General features: G+C 45.4%; 1 protein-coding gene across 2 annotated transcripts in view; it reads right to left on the reverse strand.

The window, feature by feature from the left end:
• LMO1 (LIM domain only 1) overlaps positions 1 to 16,824 on the reverse strand; it is a 59,535-nt gene that overhangs the window by 1,112 nt on the left and 41,599 nt on the right. For both annotated transcript variants that reach the window (XM_064425429.1, XM_064425430.1), the window contains 2 exons: positions 14,053 to 14,266; positions 3,218 to 3,343 (listed from right to left, as the gene is read on the reverse strand). In XM_064425429.1, coding sequence (XP_064281499.1) covers positions 3,218 to 3,343; positions 14,053 to 14,266 — 340 coding nt within the window. The remainder of the gene's footprint in view (positions 1 to 3,217; positions 3,344 to 14,052; positions 14,267 to 16,824) is intronic.

Consider the following 16,824-nt stretch of genomic DNA (forward strand, 5'->3'; position numbering starts at 1 on the left):
GACAGCCAATAGCTTTTTCCGCCCTGCCTGCTTGCTCAGGAATCAGAAGCTAATCTTTACTTCTTAAGATAACAAATAATGTTCTCTGCACACAATTCAGGGGCTGGTTTTTGTCCATAACACTGGCAGGGCAATGACAGACCAGAGCACAGGCTGCTCCAAGAGCTGAGTCTGAAATCAGCCTCAGGTCCCTAAAGCAGAGAGACACCCTGGGTCAGGCACTGTGCCTCAAGGCAGCTCTGCACTGAGAGGAAGGGGTAGGTACCAGCCTCTGGCAAGGCCAAATATCTACAGGCAGATCACTGGAGGTGACCCCATCCCCAGGAGACTTAGCAGACCTCAAATGCCCATTTTCCTTTTGGCATTGCCTACCCCTTGTCTAAAGTGCTTCCATCATCTGTAACTCAAGCAGCTTCAGGCAAAGCATCTCCATAAAAGTGATTATTTTCTGCTAAAAGAACAGGACTAATAATTTTAGAGCTTCTTTATAGGTCCAACACAGGCACAAGTTTTCTCCAACTGGACACCTGCAAATAAGCTGATTAATGTGCCAAGTTGGTACAGAGAGAACTGGGCATTGGTTCACACTTTATAGGATTTCACTGAAGACCTTCCATCTTCTTCCCTCTGTGGCACATGCTCTAGTAATTTTTCAATTCAACCTTTTCTGCATATTACAAAGATAAAGATTACTCCTAATTTAAACTAACAGCTCTTATGGTAAAAACTGTACTGTACATGCTCTCCTCAACACCACCTTCCCCAGGAGCAGGTTTACTCACAATAAATAACAGACACAGCTGCTTGCTTTTCCCTACTTATTCCCACTTTAAGTGCCATATAAATCTCCAGGAAGAGAAATGCAAAAATCACTCTTGCCACCAGCACCATCAACAGCTGTCCCTTGCCAAACCTGGTTTTGGGTGTAGAGGAGCCAAAGGAGGAGCTGGAGTTTTGGGAGTTGGAAGGTGTGGGAGTGTGTACAAGCACATGGGAACTGAACTGCTCTGCAGGAGTACCCTAATGTGACATGAAGTTTTGGGAGAAGGTCTTAATCATCAAATCTTTTCAGAGCTGAAGAACAAGACAGGGTTTCCAGTGAGGTTTCCAATTCAGAACCAGAACCTCTGCAATTTTGACTTTAGGGCTACTTAATCTCACTGTTCTCAGTTCAGCATCCAGTACTCTGTTACAGGATCACTTCCATTCTGCCCTTTCAAGCCCAAATCTCCACAGAGTAAGTCATAAAAATTGGCAGCCCTCTGACCTCAGCCAAAAGCAAGAATCTACACATAGCCCATCTTCCAGAACAACTCAGCCTCTCACAAACTGAGCAAATCCCTTGTGCAGCACAGCACAACTCTGCCAGAACAGGGGGATTACCTGCACTCTCCTGCTGGGCAGGGACAGCTCTGGAGGTTGTCTGAAGGACAGAGTGCCACCACACTGGCAATTGAAGAGGGAGGGGAGGAAGAGAGGGGCTTTGGAGCCTTTGAAATAAAGGGTGAAATTTAAAAGAAATTACTGAAAATGAAAACTAGGCAGCACTAGGATTTTCTGGGAGAGAAGAAGGGTGTAGTAGGGGGTTGATGAGAGATACTCAGCCTGCAGACTCCAAGGCCAAGCAGCACTCCTGACTGTGCAGCCCAGAGCCTGAAAGGAAATTTATAATGCTCCAGCCCCAGGTTCAGTGTGGAGTTTGGGAGCAACCCTCTCCTGCCCGGGAATCACCAGCAGGCTGAAAAGAGCTGATCCTGAGGGCTGAGCCTGGCAGCACCCGCCACACTCCCGAGTCTGGAGACAAATCCCAGAACCGCCTGGGATTGCAGCAGGGATGATGATCACTGATGGTAGCAGTGTGGGATGAGCACCTCGGGGGATGAGGTGGGATCAGCTCTGTGTCCAAGAGTCACAGAACAAGACCGGGCAACGGGAAGATCCCGCAGAGAGCCCAAGGCCAGGAGCCACTAGATGTCACTGCCGCCCCGGCACTGCCACCGCGCCGTGCGGGCGACAGCCCTAATGGGACTTCTGTACCTGGAATAAACACCAGGCCAGCGAGTGAAGGCACCTCACTCGCCTCCGCCGAGCCCTGGCACCAACCAGCTGGCACCAAAGTCATCTCCAGGGCTGAGCCACTGGCGAGGGTGCGAGAGCAGGATCGGACAGGATCTCCCAAGTTCAGGGAAAGCTGGCAGAGGTTTGCATTCACACACGTGTGTGGCTGCTTCATGAGAGATCCCACTGTGACTCTTTTCTAGACTGAGCAAGGAATGTTTAAGTCAGGATTTTAGGTTGACTTCTACAGAATTGGGTTCTCCATCTTCCCACAAGTTTTGTCATCTCTCTCATGCTTTCCCATGGGATGAGGCATTGCGTTCTAGTTTCATCTTTGGGAAACACAACCACAGATCCAGAACAGGAACACTAGCACAGCCCTTGACCCTGGGCAGTCACCACAGCCTGACTAAGCAAGCAATTCCAGGTCTATCTTAGACAAGGATGGACAGCTGGATGCATCAGAAGGTGACAAAGTATCATATCTGGTTCTGTGGGCTTCAATTCTACCTTTGATGACCAACAAACATGGTGCTGGGAAGAGTTTTCACAGCACTCACAAACTGGCTATAGGTTGTTCAAGTGAAAACACTGTGCATGGCCCTTTGTTATACTCCCTGATGTCCCAGCAGAAATAAATAAGCCCCACTCAAAATTATACCACCAAGATCCCCTATTAATTACACAACTAAATGGATTTGTTCCTAGTGTTGGAAAGGGCTTAGCCAGACTATTTTTCTCCTTCCTGTCCCTTCTCTTTATGCTTCTTCTTTTCCACCCCCAGTTCTGAACACGTCAGAAACGTGATTTAAGTGAGATAATGTCAGTTTGCTAGGGGAGGTCCATTCTCCATCATCTGCCTTCTGCAAAGAGGGCAGCTCCTGAAAGGACGCTGGAGCAGTTTGTTTTATTCAGCAGCAGCTGGACAATCTGTGTCTGTGTCCTCCCCCTTGCCCCTCCAATTCCCACCAGCTCCAAGGGGATTTGCAGTAAAAGGGCTACAGGTACTCACATGGATCCCCCAGGTCAGCCTGGATCCCCCAGCCCCAGCCCTGCCCCCAGGCTGTGAGCCCCACACGGGCAGCGTGCATCAAACGTTTCCCCTGTTCCGTGGGCAAAGGTATAAATTAGTTTGTGTGTACAATAACTGTGTCCTCACCGCTGGTTGCAGAGCTGACAGGCAAAGCAGTCCAAATGGTAAACATTATCTCTGGCCCTCATCACCATCTCAAAGGCAGGGATCAGTTTACTGCAGGCAGCACAATTCCCGGTGGTACCAAAGAGCCTGCCAAAGAAGCACAATCATTAGAAGCCATTTTAATTAAATGGTGGAAGGACTAATTAAGTGTAATTAGCAGTATCAAATACTGTATTGCACCAATAAATAGAAGTTGCAGTCTCCATTTCACTGACCAACCAGCGTGCAGGAGCTTGGGATAAAAATGCCTGGTGAGCAGGCTCCGATCATCGAGATGAAACTTCATTTGGTTTGTAAGCCTAGGGCTAATTTGCTGTCTAATGGAGAAAAGCATTAAACACTCAGAGCACTATTTTGGGGCTCACAAAATTTCAGTCAAAAACTATCTGCCTCTCTGCAGCAGTGGGGTAGGTGCTGGGAGCTGCCCGTCCTGCTCCGCAAGGGCTTGCTGTGCTTGGCTGCAGCCTGGCAGCAGGACACAGAAGTCCTGCAAACTTTGCCAATCCTGGCAGGCAGCGCTGTAACAGAGCTCAGGAAGAACCTCACTTACCTGCTGCTTAAAAAGAAAAAGCATGACTTCTCTTGCAATGAGTGCACAGCATTTCTCCAGGCATCTCAGAGAGCAAGCCCTCCTGCCCGGCTGTGCCTCCCTCCTCCTGCCTCCCTGGCCCTCTCCCGGGAGCCAGCTAAGCCCTTCCACAGCAGCCTAAACAGCATGCTCAGCCGTTCCACTTCAGCTCCCTGCCCCTCCAGGACAGCCCTTCAGCACTGGAAGCGTTGCCATTTTCATCCTGGCTTTCACTATCTGTCTCCCCAGATGTCTGCTGCAGTTGCAGCTCCTGCTGGGGGACTCAAGCAAGACTGCGGCATCCTTCCCATGGCCCCCTTGCCCAAGGTATCCCTGCAGGGGCACGGTGCCACGGGCTGACAGAACCAAGGTTCACCCCAGCCTCTGGTCACATGTGGTTAGTCACTTTGCCTAGGGGAGGACAGAAATGGGATTTTGGGGGCGATGAGCCTCAAGACGTGCAGTCCCTGCTGGCCATTAGCTCTGTGCACGCAACGCGCCGCTGCCCGCGGACAGAGCTGGGCTCGCGGTTTGTTTCAAGCCATCGGTTCTGGCTGATTCCACAACACGCAGATGAGAAGCATCAGGAAAATCTATAACCAATTTCTAAACCTGCAATTTGCCAGGCAAATCAATACTAATTATTACTGGCCAGTAATTGTGAATTAAAACACCCAGCAGTGTTATAGAAACCTCCACACAACTCTCCCACCCTCCTACAGTGCTGTGCTCCCGAAGTCAGCTCAGTCTCCAGCTGTAAGAAAGCCCACCCTTATTTTTCTTTAAAAGTGGTATCAGGGGTCTTTCATTAGGCCTGGCTGGAAAATAGCAGGCCCTCCTATGAAGAAACAGCACTACATTTTCCCTGAGAGCTAAACCACACAAACCAAAACAGAAACACTCATGCAGGACGGAAAATCCGCAAAGGGAGTACCAAAATTTCTTCCCCTGTGATTCCATCATCTGAAGGCTGAAAGGCAGAGCAAAATCCCAGCTGTATAATTTTCACCAGCAAAAGGCAATCTCTTTCTCCCTGCAAGCTGACCCCTCTTGCTCCTGCCCCCACAGGCAGGCAAGGCAGGGGAGGCAGCTGGGCACGGGCCTCGGCTGCCTAACGCCAGCAGACCGGACTGGAAAAATGCAGCTCTGAAAAGCGTCCAGGTCTCCACCCTGGAACACCCTGGCTCTCATTCAGCACCCACTCACAAATCAAGCCATTACTCCAGACATCCCTCCCCTCCTCAGCCTAGCTGCCCCTTTCCACTCGGGCACAGCAAAGCCTGACAGCTTTTGCCAGGATTTTCCCATTTCCCATAAAACCAGGCATCCGTTTTTAGAGTATCCAAGTCACAGCAAACTCAAAAAAATGAGTCAAATGCATTAGGCAGGGAAACTGGGAGGTTAATCCTAGATTTGCTCTGTGCCCAGCACTGCTACATGCACAAGTATAAAATATCCATTATTCATTAGCATCACAGTTGTGTGGAGCTCAATCTAGATTAAACAAAATAAAGGGGCCCCAGACAGCACCATTTGCATTGTTAAGCAGGTGCTTTTCTTCAGCCTTCAAATAGGAGACTTTTCTAAATGGAAATGATGGGGAAATTTGGACAGATGTTCACTTAACTATTTAAACAGTTAGCTTAAGAAACATGAAAAATGTATTTGGCATCGTATTCACCTGTCTCCTTTCAGGGGTTTTGGGGGTAAACCAATTGTTAAACAGCTTTGACTGTTTGCATAAGATCTGAAGCTTATGTTCTGTCCAGCTGAAATCGTGTTGCCTTCTAATGTCTACATAACGTGCTTCCAGCGAGTCAGAGTGCTAATCTTTGTCTCTTCTATCAAGTTTCACAGTCCTCCATACCCTCCCTTTTCCCTACAGATGAACATTTCACACTTATTCTAGCACCTCCTAATTTTAATCTGCTTTTCAGGGAGTGATTTAGAGCCCCATGTATTCACCATGCTCCTAAAAATATGCTGTAACTTGTAGCTCAGTGAACATGACTTTTTTTTAATCTGTTGGAAGAAAATGCAAAATGTACAGGGTCTTTTGCCTTTTTTTTTTTTAGTTTGCTTGTAGAAAACTTGCTACCTCTGATATCTCCCGATCCAGAAGCTACTTGGGATGAAACTTCCTAAAGTGGGGAGCTTAACATTATTAAAAGGAGGGAGAGAAGATAAGGAGCAGGAGGAAAAACCTTCCGCCCCAAGCGCCATCTGTGGTTAAATTTAAAATAACCCCACATGAACAAACTGATCTGCATTCTGCCCCCCAGACACCTTCGTAACAGATGCAACACTCTCTCACACATTCACACACACGAAGTTGAAGCGCATTAGAAAAATCTATCAGAAGATGTTTAGCCTCTACTTACCAGCTCAGAGCCATTGGCATAAAAGAAGCTGGAAATACATAAAGTTTTCAGTTTGGAGTTGTTTTGCTTCTTTTAAAAAACCCTATTTATTCACTTGCCTTTGAAGTTAAAAGGCAACAATTTTTAAGTACAGATTTATTCCCCTTTATGTAACAGGAAGATCCAGCCAGCTTGTAAATAAGCATAGACTATGCAGATTTAAAATTTAGCACAATTAAACTTTTACCCTGTGGTAGTAATTATGTTTAATGGCTCTTAGCCTGAACTTAACCATGTCTATTGTTGTCAGCCAGTCTAAAAGCAGGAGTTTGTCCAAGGACAATTTTCTGTAGTTTATGGGCACAGTAAAAACCCCGCTATGCCCTGTTCTCATTGGCCATTGATGTCAGTGTGTATAGTAAAAATTAAAGTTAATTGGCATACAGGAGCAGCCCTGAATGCAAATGAATTAATGGGAAAAGAAGGGAGTGCTCCTGGAAGCAGTAGGCAACTGTCAAAGGATGGGTTTTATGTAGTCTTGTCTGGGCTAAAGAGCAGTCTTGTGCATGGTGATCCAGACCTCAGCAACTCTGTGAGTACACCTCAAATTAATTAAATTAATTCAAACCATAGTAATGTCACAACACCCTGCAGGTTTGGTTTTTGTTTGGTTGGGTTTTTTCTTTTTTTTTTTTTGAGGGGAAAAGGGTTAAAGGGTTCTCACTGCAGGGAAAACACTAAGAAACTTCTCAAATGAAAACCTTAAGTTTAGCACCTTTTAACGGATTTTTTTTTTTTGTTCAACCAAGATGTTCAGCGGGCCTAAACTGAGAACCTGTTTGCCTATTTCTGTCTCCACTAGGAACAACAATCTGGTTTAGTCATTGCCTACAAGGAGAGTCCCAATTTCTTCTCGCCCCCTCTAGCCTGGTGTCTGACTAGATAGCAGCTTGCAATCAAAAAAGAAGGAAAAAATCTCCCCTCTGCAGAAAGAGCAAAAATTTTGGAGCTGTTGACTTCATAGGAGACAAAAAAAGAGGAAGCAGGACAAGCACATGAAAATAATGAATGGTACAGAAAGGAAAGGTTGGCAGTGTCAATTGGATTTTTTAAACACAAGAACAAAACAAGTTTGAAATTCAAACAGCTGAGTGGAGACTGATAATTTCCCCACAAAAAAAGTTTTGTCAACACTGAAAGATAAGAATTATGAATGGAAAGAGGACTAAACTCTAACCTACAGATAAATATCTACATTTGTACGTATTATGTACAACTGCATCTTTTTCTACATATTTATATACCCAGATTATCTGGATATACAAGTTTTAGAAGAGCTGTGGAACTCCATGCTCATATCCTCCCCAGCCAGAAGGTGAAATAGGTTTTCCCACACACCTTCCCTGTTTGCCTGCTGCTGTTTATTTCTTAGTTTCATCAGGGCCTGCTGTAGAACCAAATTTGCTTAATGTAACTGAAATCCATCCTCATGAAAAGAAACAGTTTTGCCCCTACCTTTTGAAACAAACCAACAGCTGGTTTTTCAGTGAGGGTGGCTCTTAAATAGTGCAATCAGTATCTTTCCCATCTGTGGATATTAGAAATATGCAGAGCTACAAGTGTGATTTGACTGGAGTATTGAATATACCAATGAATGCAGGGAAAGCCTGGACATCACTTAAAAAGAATAATCTTAAAAGCAACTTCAGACAACTTTGCTGTAATCAGCCTTTGTGTAATATCAGAGAAAGCTGATAAGAGAAAGTGACAGGAGGTTCTTCAGCATGGTAAATACATATCAGCTGGTGCACCCTCCTATCCAGGACACTGTTGTCAGTGCTGCAGTGGGAAGTCATGTCAGCTGAAGGAAAGGAAATGCATTTTGATACTAATGAAGTTGGTCAAGCTGTCCTCTCATGAAGCCTTCAAATTCAATCCCAAGGAATTTACATCTGGCATGCCAAAGGGTTTGGCATTCAAGGACAGCATAGCAGGGGGAGTTGAACCAGTACAAAACAGCCCCTGGCCAAGTGACTGCACTGGTTCAGAGACTGCTGGGCCTGAACTTCAAGGCTGCTCAAGGGAGTCTGTTTCACTTGAAGGACACATCTGAATGTTCACTTATTTTCACTCCTTTGGCCTCTCCCTCCATATTTTCAGTGGGCATTTACAGAAGGGTTGGGACCATGAGCAAGCAGGAGAAGTCCAAGTCCTCCTGCCCTGCCCCAGCCTTTCCCACAGTATCACTGAAACTGCTGACCCTAAACCCATCCTTGCTCTGGCACTGCTGAGCACAAGTGCAACAACGTCCTCTTAGGAGAGTTTAAACACAGCAGACAGAAAACTCCAAAGCTGAACGTGCTAGAGGCATGCTAGTGTACCACAACTCCCCATTAGCTTTCCTCCTCAGTGAAAAGTGGAGGTGAAAAAAAAAGGGCAAAAAGCAAACAAACAAACCAAGTATGGGCACAGGCTGTGAGAAAGTCCTGGACCAGCTACTGCAGGGGGAAAAAAATAAATCTGTACTTTAACATCACAAAGCACAGCAATGTTGCCAAGACACATTGTATTTTGAGCCTAATTAATCCTTCTTAATCTTTACAGACACCAAGTGTAGAAGTGAGGGTGTCCTATGCAGCATGCACGGTGCTCCCAATTGCGAGGCAAAAGCAGCACTTCAGCTTAGTGACATTTTTAGGCTCTGAGCAGACACCATTTGTTCAGCCACACTGCATTTATACCTCTCCTTCCCACACTAAACATGTCCCTTGAAAATCCAGCAGGACATGCACTTGGTGCATACACACACACACACACTGTGCTTCTCCAGAGGGAAAAAATAATCCCAAATTCTCTCCTTCCGGCCTCAAAGGTGCTGCAGCTTCTGCAGGTTAAAGCCACATTCTGAGCATCAGTGATGTCTTGGGGAGATTAACTTAAATTTTCTGCCTGTTGGGGCACACACATCTCAGTTCCCAAAGGCTTGTTCTCACACAGCCAGCCATGGTTTAGTTGTTTGGCTCAAGACTGTTGTCCCTGACTTGGGGAAGGCCACCAGAAGAAGGGAATTTGTCCACATCCTCCTGTGCCAACAGAGCAGGGCACCCATGCTTGTGCTCTTATCCCACAAGAAAATTAAACCCTGCATATTTTCCAGATACAGAACACTTCACCTTAAATGTCTCCTAAAGTGATTCACTGACAGAATTAATGCCCTGGGATGCTTGGAGTAGAGCAAAAACCCCAGGATGGGGCATCTGAGCCACTGGAAGTAGGAGCTGCCGAGGGTGGAGTTCAAGCCTCTGGGATACAGACAGTGCTGAGGGGTGACAGGGGATGGCAGTCCTGCCAGGAGGCCTCTGTCCCTCAGGTGGGGTGAAGAGGGCTGCTCTGCTCCCTGGAGGCACCAACACCATGTGCAGAGTGAGGCCATGCTGAATTTGCAGCCCTGATCCAAACATGTGGGAAAGTGGGTGAAAAGAACTGCCATGAAACCCCCTGAGAACAGCATCAGGATTTCCTGGAAAGCCCTTCTCTTTTACTGATTCACCATCATTTTTAAATGCAGGTTTTGAGCTTTCTTTGGAGTCTAATTAAGGCCCCAATCAGTTTACATGATGAAAAACTTTCCCAACACCAGCATATCAAACACGCAGAAGCAACAGTTCTGCTCCTCTCAAAGCAAGCCCGACTCGCCTTTGCTCGTGTGAGGGCACCATGCTGAGTAAAAAGGAAAAATCACGTTCTTCATCAGCACTTCACAGTGAAATTTAAGTTGTCAGCTCCTCACGGGAAATCCTGATGCAACACCCAGCCCGTCCCTGTGAAGCGGAGCTTGGTGAATGTTTAATTATGCCTCGGAACAAACACACATCGCTGCGTGGGGGCTGCGAAGAGCCATCTGAGCCTGCATGCTAAGCTGCTCTGTCCCAGAAGCAGTTCCTTCAATAGCATTTGCTTATCAAAAATAATTAGAGGTAGGAATGCTGGAACTGCGATTATGAAACAAATGGTAAATCTATTTGCTGAGATGAAATGTATTGAAAGATACATCGAGACACAGCTGGAGACTGAGGTGATACCACAAGGATAACAACTCGAGATCCAATTTCATCTTTCATGATTAAAAAATGAGCAAGAAAGTGTTTTATGAAAAGTGAAGGTTAACAAATGTTCCTTCACAAGCAATGACGACAGTTTATCTTTTGAAACAAATGATCAGGCTATGGTCTGCTCGCAGCTCCTGGAACACGCTGGGAAGATTTCTGCTGGAAACCCACGGGGGATCAGCACACACGGCTGGCAGCCCACCCTGCTCCCAGGGCCTGGGACAAAGCCAGCTCCAAAGGGACGCTGCCACAGCAGGGAAGGAGCTGGCACTGCTCCTGTCCTCACCCTCTGCCACAAGTCCCTCCCGAGCCCCAATCCCTGCAGTGGCTGTGGCTCATCGATACCTGCCCTCAGGAGGGTCCCAGAGCTGCAAATTGACAACAAAATATTCCAGGAGCCCTCTGGCTGAATTCCTCTCACTGTTCTCCAGGTAAAGTGCTCCCTTTGTGGTGCAACCACAGTGTGAAGTATGAAAAGTTATTTTTAGGGATCAATTCTGCTAAAATTTGACTAGTAGACCAAACACTGTGAGCTGTTTAACAAGGAGGAAAAAATGTGGGTAGAGACTCTAAAACCACTAATGTGAAGGAATTATATAATGATGGGAATGGTTAATTCTCTAAGAAGAAAAATTCAAATTACCAGGAGGGAACAGACAGTAGAGAAGATCGTGATGGCAACTTTAGCTCCTTCTATTAATAGAACTAATAGTTAAAATGGAGAAAGAAAGAAATATTATGGGTAGAAGCTAATGCAAGATGTTTTAAAGTAAAAAAATTGCTTTATACTTCTATAAATATGGGACTGCATCACAATTCCTTATTCCTATCCTAGAAACCTGAAAAGGTTCCTTAGCATCAGGGGAACAGATCCCAGGAGTTCAGCAGAACCCCTCAAAAAACCCCAGTAAACTAAATTTACTTATTTGTAAGAATACAAGCCATGACAGCTGTAAAGCTGCCTAAACAGCTGAAGGCTAATTAACAATGCTGTTACAGAATTAATGTTATTCCTTCCTAGCCGAGTCCTCGACAAATTTCCCAGGATATGACAATTCTACTGTTCTTCCCAACAAAAAACAGTCAAAGCTCCATCACTTTAAATTCAGTAAAGGGAAAATTCTTAATGTACAGGCCACATAAGTCTTCACAGTTTAACCATGTGGCACAAATAGCAGCAGACTTCCCCCTTGTCAGGCCAGGAACTATTCCAACCTTAAAAAGGGAGACAGAGGTGTTACAAGGCACCTTCCAGGCACAGAAATTTGTTCCAGGGACCACGTTTAACTGGTGCTGTGACAGAAGCTGCATGGCCACGGTCAAACACGGGTCCCAACTGTTCCTTCCATGGTTCATGCCATTAATTGCTCTCTCTCTTCACAGAGCTGGGACATGGGCCACTTGGAGTCTGCAATGCCTGGCTTCTTTTCCATCTCCAGCACAGGCTTCTGGTGTGCCCCAGAAAATTCACATCATCTAGGGGCTGGTGGGGAAAATCACAGGTTAAGCTTTTCCACCTTGAAGCAGCATTCTTGGGATAAACCAAGGAAAGAAAGAAAGTGCTCTACAAGTCCAGTGATAAAAAGGTCCTTCTAAACCTAAGAGCATCAATACTGCTGTCCTTTGGCACTTTAACATGTCTGATTTGATGCCACACATTATTTTTGTTATGAAACTAGACTAAACCAAAATCAATACGGTGCTTATTAAATGGACAAAACATGGGGTAGCCCACAGGTCTCAAAAAGCAAATGTAAATTGGAAACACTGTCCAGCTCAGTATTTCTAGCAGGGTTCTGCAACATATAGAATAAAGCTGAATATCTATCTTCAGGGTCAAATTAAAAAAAAAAATCACAAACACCACACTTTTCCAAGACCAGAAATGACAAAATCAAGTGATAAATAATGAAGTGGAGGATGACAGATGGAGAGACCTAGATCACTTGGCAAGCTGGGTGCAAACAAGATAAAGAAAAGATAATGTATGAACAAGATAAAGTACAAACAAATACTTCAGAAAATAATGCAGCTATTCTTCCTGGAAAGAAAACTATTCCTGGAAGTAGTTCTCCTGAGAGATGTTGGGGGTCCCTGTGACAGTATCTAGCATGACCCAAATGTGATACTGTGATTAAAGGCTTCCTCAAAAAGGGAAGATCAAGAACTGAAATATTCTTCACTGAGACATCAGAATTATGTCCACAACACAGAAATAGTATAGCTGAGCTGAAGAAGAACAACTAAAATGCTAATTTGGGGGTGGAAATCTCTGTGTTGAATTTGAACTTTCTGGAGATCATTTTGTTTTAGCTTAGCACTGACAGAGTTAAGGATGCTTCTAGAGCAAGTGGCTTGTAACATTAGTAAATACTCAGTTTTAAGGCAGGTACAAAAATGATTTCATTATAGTGAGGATAGTTAACTCTCCTTTCACACTCTTTCTATTTTCCAAAGGCTGCTTATCTTGTCTTTTCCATCTCAGATGTGCTCACCCTTACCCAAGCTCCTCCTTCCTCACTTAGATTTTGGGGACACACCCCACCTAACCAGAGCTGCAGGTGCTGCCTGTGGGGGATATTTCATGTGTGCCCCAAAGAGTTTCAGCTCCAAAACCCTCCTGTGGGTAGGATATTCTTGTTCTTGTGCACTGCTGGGCTGAAGGGCAAGGTGACAGCTCCCACATGGCAGCTGACAGACTCAGTCCTTCTGTTTGGCTCAGCACTTCATCTCTCATCTTTAGAAGGAGAAACTTGTTTGTTCAAGTTTACTAAGGAAATATTTACTGAAGATTTTCAGAAATACATTTTACATTTAAATACATGAAGCACCTGAGCACTGACACTAATCTGGGCAGCCCCTGAACACTGCAAGGTTAGAAGACATTTTACCTCCCTATTTTACAACAGTGTGTTGGGCTTGTTTTGCTTCAGATGTTTTACTGGTTAAGCTTGCCTGGGAAATGCTATCAGTTCTTGAGGAAAAATAAAAGAAAACACACACATTAGCTAGAGATCAAGTACATTCTTCCAAAGGAAAAACAAAGCAAAACTCTGAGTGTTTTGCAGTGTGACCCTCATAATAATGTTTGCATTAGGCTTGCTGTCTTATTAATATTCATTTATGTTTGCATAAAGTATTTTGCACAAAACCCCCACACATCAGGCAAAAAATCCCATGTGTTGTTATGTATTGCAGACACATACTGACAGAATGGTTCTAACTCCAAGCTAGTGATGGTCTCTGCTGATTTCATCAGACAGAAACATTTTTTTGAAGTTGATCCGTAATTTTTGAGCTTTCCTCTGTTTAGTTAGGAAAGAGAGAAGAGCCCCTTGGGAGCAACCTTACTCAAGACTAGAAGTCTGTCTAAAAACTATGACTAAAAAGCAAAAGGTAAAGGTTTGGTCAGGTCTCAGTCAATATGCAGGAGTATAACATCAGAGATATGCAAGGAAAATTAAGAGTTTTTCCTAACTTACTCAGCAAGCAGAGTTTGTTCTTGTTGGTCCATAACAATAATAAAAACCCATGACCTCTACCTTGTATCTTCACCTAAAAGCAGGATTTCACCTCCCAGACTACAAAATACGCTGAGTGCAAATAAAAAGCCCTGCCTAGACAGTGGAAGGAACTCCAGTCTCTTCTGGTCAGGGCTGGCCATGCACAAGCACACATTTTCACATTTTTAAGAAGCCAGACAGCCAGCAGCATGCTGAGAGGCTTCGGGAAGAGCCCACAGTCCGTCCCTCTATTTACCTCAGGTAATCTCTGCGGCAGAGAATGAGATTTGCTTTTGTGTAAAGAGTTGATCCAACCTCTCCAAGACGACAGTCACAGCAGGCACACTTTAGGCAGTCTTCATGCCAATACTTATCCAGAGCCTTCAGCAGGTACCGGTCCTTGATCTTTCGGTTGCAGCCGGCGCAGCCCTTCTGCTTCCCCTTGGGTTGTACGGAGAGCATCGGCACGCCTGCAAGGCAAACACAGCACTTCCTTCAGAGCACAGTCTGGGGCAAACACTGCTGCTGCTGCTGCCATCTCAAGGGGCTCACAGTCAAAGGAAGCTCACATTGCGTGGAGCTGACAGTCAAAGGAATCCTAACTTCGTTTGCTGTCGCAGCCTAACAGCGAGTTGACACTTGCAGCCCTTTTTGCTAAGGGCAGGACTGACACAACTCACCAGACTCTTCCTAACCAACATCTTGCAGCAGAATAAACTGGCTGAAATTTCAACATTTATTTTTTCTTCCCCTCATTACCTGTACCCTTGTGTTGTTAATTACCTGCCACAGGTAATTAAAAAGAGCAGAAGGGCCATCATGGTATGTACCCTCCTGGTTCAGCACCTGAGTCGAGTTTGATGGGAAGGGAGTGGAATGGATATAAAAAGATGTGGTATGCCACTGTTTTTCCTCTCTTGTGAATCCTGTGGGTGACAGAGGCCTGACTGAAAACCAGAGCAGGCCAGGGGCTGCTCCTAAATAAATTTTATTCAAAAGCCCTTGAGAATTGCTGAGAATAATGCCACCAGCGCTCCCCTGCCACTAATGAAGCCACATTCCTTAAGCAAAGCAGAGCTTTCCTCCTCCTCTTGTATCACTGGAGAAGGCAGCACAAAGCCAGGAGTTTCATCCTTCCTGGAAACCGCTGCTGGGACTGCAAAGCAGGCATGAGATAGCTGGGTATGAGGTGGTGACAGCACACTCAGCTCAGGAGGCTGTGGGGGGACTTGCTCTGGTCACCTTCCCCTCAGTGCTGTGTCCAGCTTTTTCCTTTTCTCCAAGCAGCGAGGGCCTGCCATGGTGAGCACTGTGATGCCTGTCACCCTTCTCAGTTTAAGAGCCAGGCAGGAAAGGACTTAATGGAATCAATAGGCAAGGTGGAAAAATAAACAAGGATTGTACTGTGGGTGAGGGACAGGACAGGAAGTGATGAATGAAGAAATTAGCTCACTGAGATGCCAGAATTCCATTTGCTCTAGAGCCTTGATTCAATTTGTTATGATTTTTATTTTTACTGGTGTCAGTCACAAAAAATGACAATGCTGGGCCTGTAACAAGCACACTTGGGGCTTAATGCAATGCAGAGATGATGAGAAGGGACACTGTGGCACAGCAGCAGGTGTCACTGGTTATATACTCTTACACAAAGTTAATCCACCCTTTCTGCAGGAAGCACTGGATGTCCCAGAAAGCAACAGCTTGGTAATAGAATTATTAACAGTCCCTTAACCAGAGAGGACCCACTCTGTGGGTGCCACAGTGCCACTGCAGCAAGTGACATTTGCTGCTCTCCTTAAAAGCCAGGGTGACCTGAGAGTGGCTAATGGTCAGCACATGTAAACCCACCACTCCCACAGTAATAACTGCTTTGTCACAGCCCGAGCAGACGACAGTAGCACTTAAGACACCTCTACACAAACAGCGAGGTATTGATCCATCTGTAATCAGAGTGGTCTCAGCAGCACAGAGACAGGCCAAGTAACATTCAAAAACCCTTAAAGAACTCTCCTGCCCTCTCCTTCAGCACACTCAAAACCCAAGTCTCTACAAGCAAACTTTTGACACCATTGCCAAATCTGCAATAATTAAATGAAAACCTGTATCTGTATTAGACTGCCACATATGCAACCTGTAACGCTCCCGAGATAAATTCTACAAAGCCACAGAGAAACACACCCACACTGGAAAGAGGGACAAGACAGGGAAGCATCAGAAGTGGGTTATGCTGCAGCTCAGACTGCAGAAGTCTCATGTGCCTGGTGAGGGTCTCTTATGAGAATGAGGGAAGCTGCCCTGTGGTTCTAGACACACCGCTGTTTATTTGTTTGGGTTTTTTAAATCCAAAATACATTTCAATAGCAAAAAGAAGCTTCCATTTTCAAGTAATTTCCATGCTCTTCCCGACTCCACTCCAGGAAAACGGCACATTGTGAGAAGAGTCTGCCTTGTTGTGAGGCAGAGAAGGGTGAGCATGTGAATTTGCATTTGCAAGCTGTGTAAGATCAGTACCAGTGATGAAAGAAAATAGTTCGCACCTATGAAAACTAGGACCTAGATGTGAGAATTATGTTTTTAGATAGGAGCCCCAGACACCAGCAAGTCATTATTCACCCCCAAACAGGCTCTCTAAATGTATACCCTTAAAGGCAGAGGAGGATTTCTCACAAGAAGAGGGTCATCATACAATCCTTTTGCAAGGTTTGTGTAGGAAACAGGAGGATCTGGCATATCTGGAAAGACACAGATTCCATATAACCAGCACACCTTAAACTCAAGGGAGCTGCTGCATGGATGGGGTTTGAGATCAGCTCTGTGGTTCAGAAACACAAGATCCTCAGCCAGATGGACTTCCCAAGGTCTCACTTTTGAAAGCAATGCCCTTTCAGAGGTACAGCTGCCCCCACCCAGAGAGAGGGTGCCAATGCAAAAGCATCATCAAGCACAAGGGCAGTTGTGCAGGCATGAAACCCTGGCTGGACCATGAGGAGAGGCTGGTTTGATCATTTAGGGCAGTTTAGGAGGGTCT

The sequence above is a fragment of the Passer domesticus genome, chromosome 6 (assembly GCF_036417665.1).
Source record: "Passer domesticus isolate bPasDom1 chromosome 6, bPasDom1.hap1, whole genome shotgun sequence".
Taxonomy (NCBI): Eukaryota; Metazoa; Chordata; class Aves; order Passeriformes; family Passeridae; genus Passer; species Passer domesticus.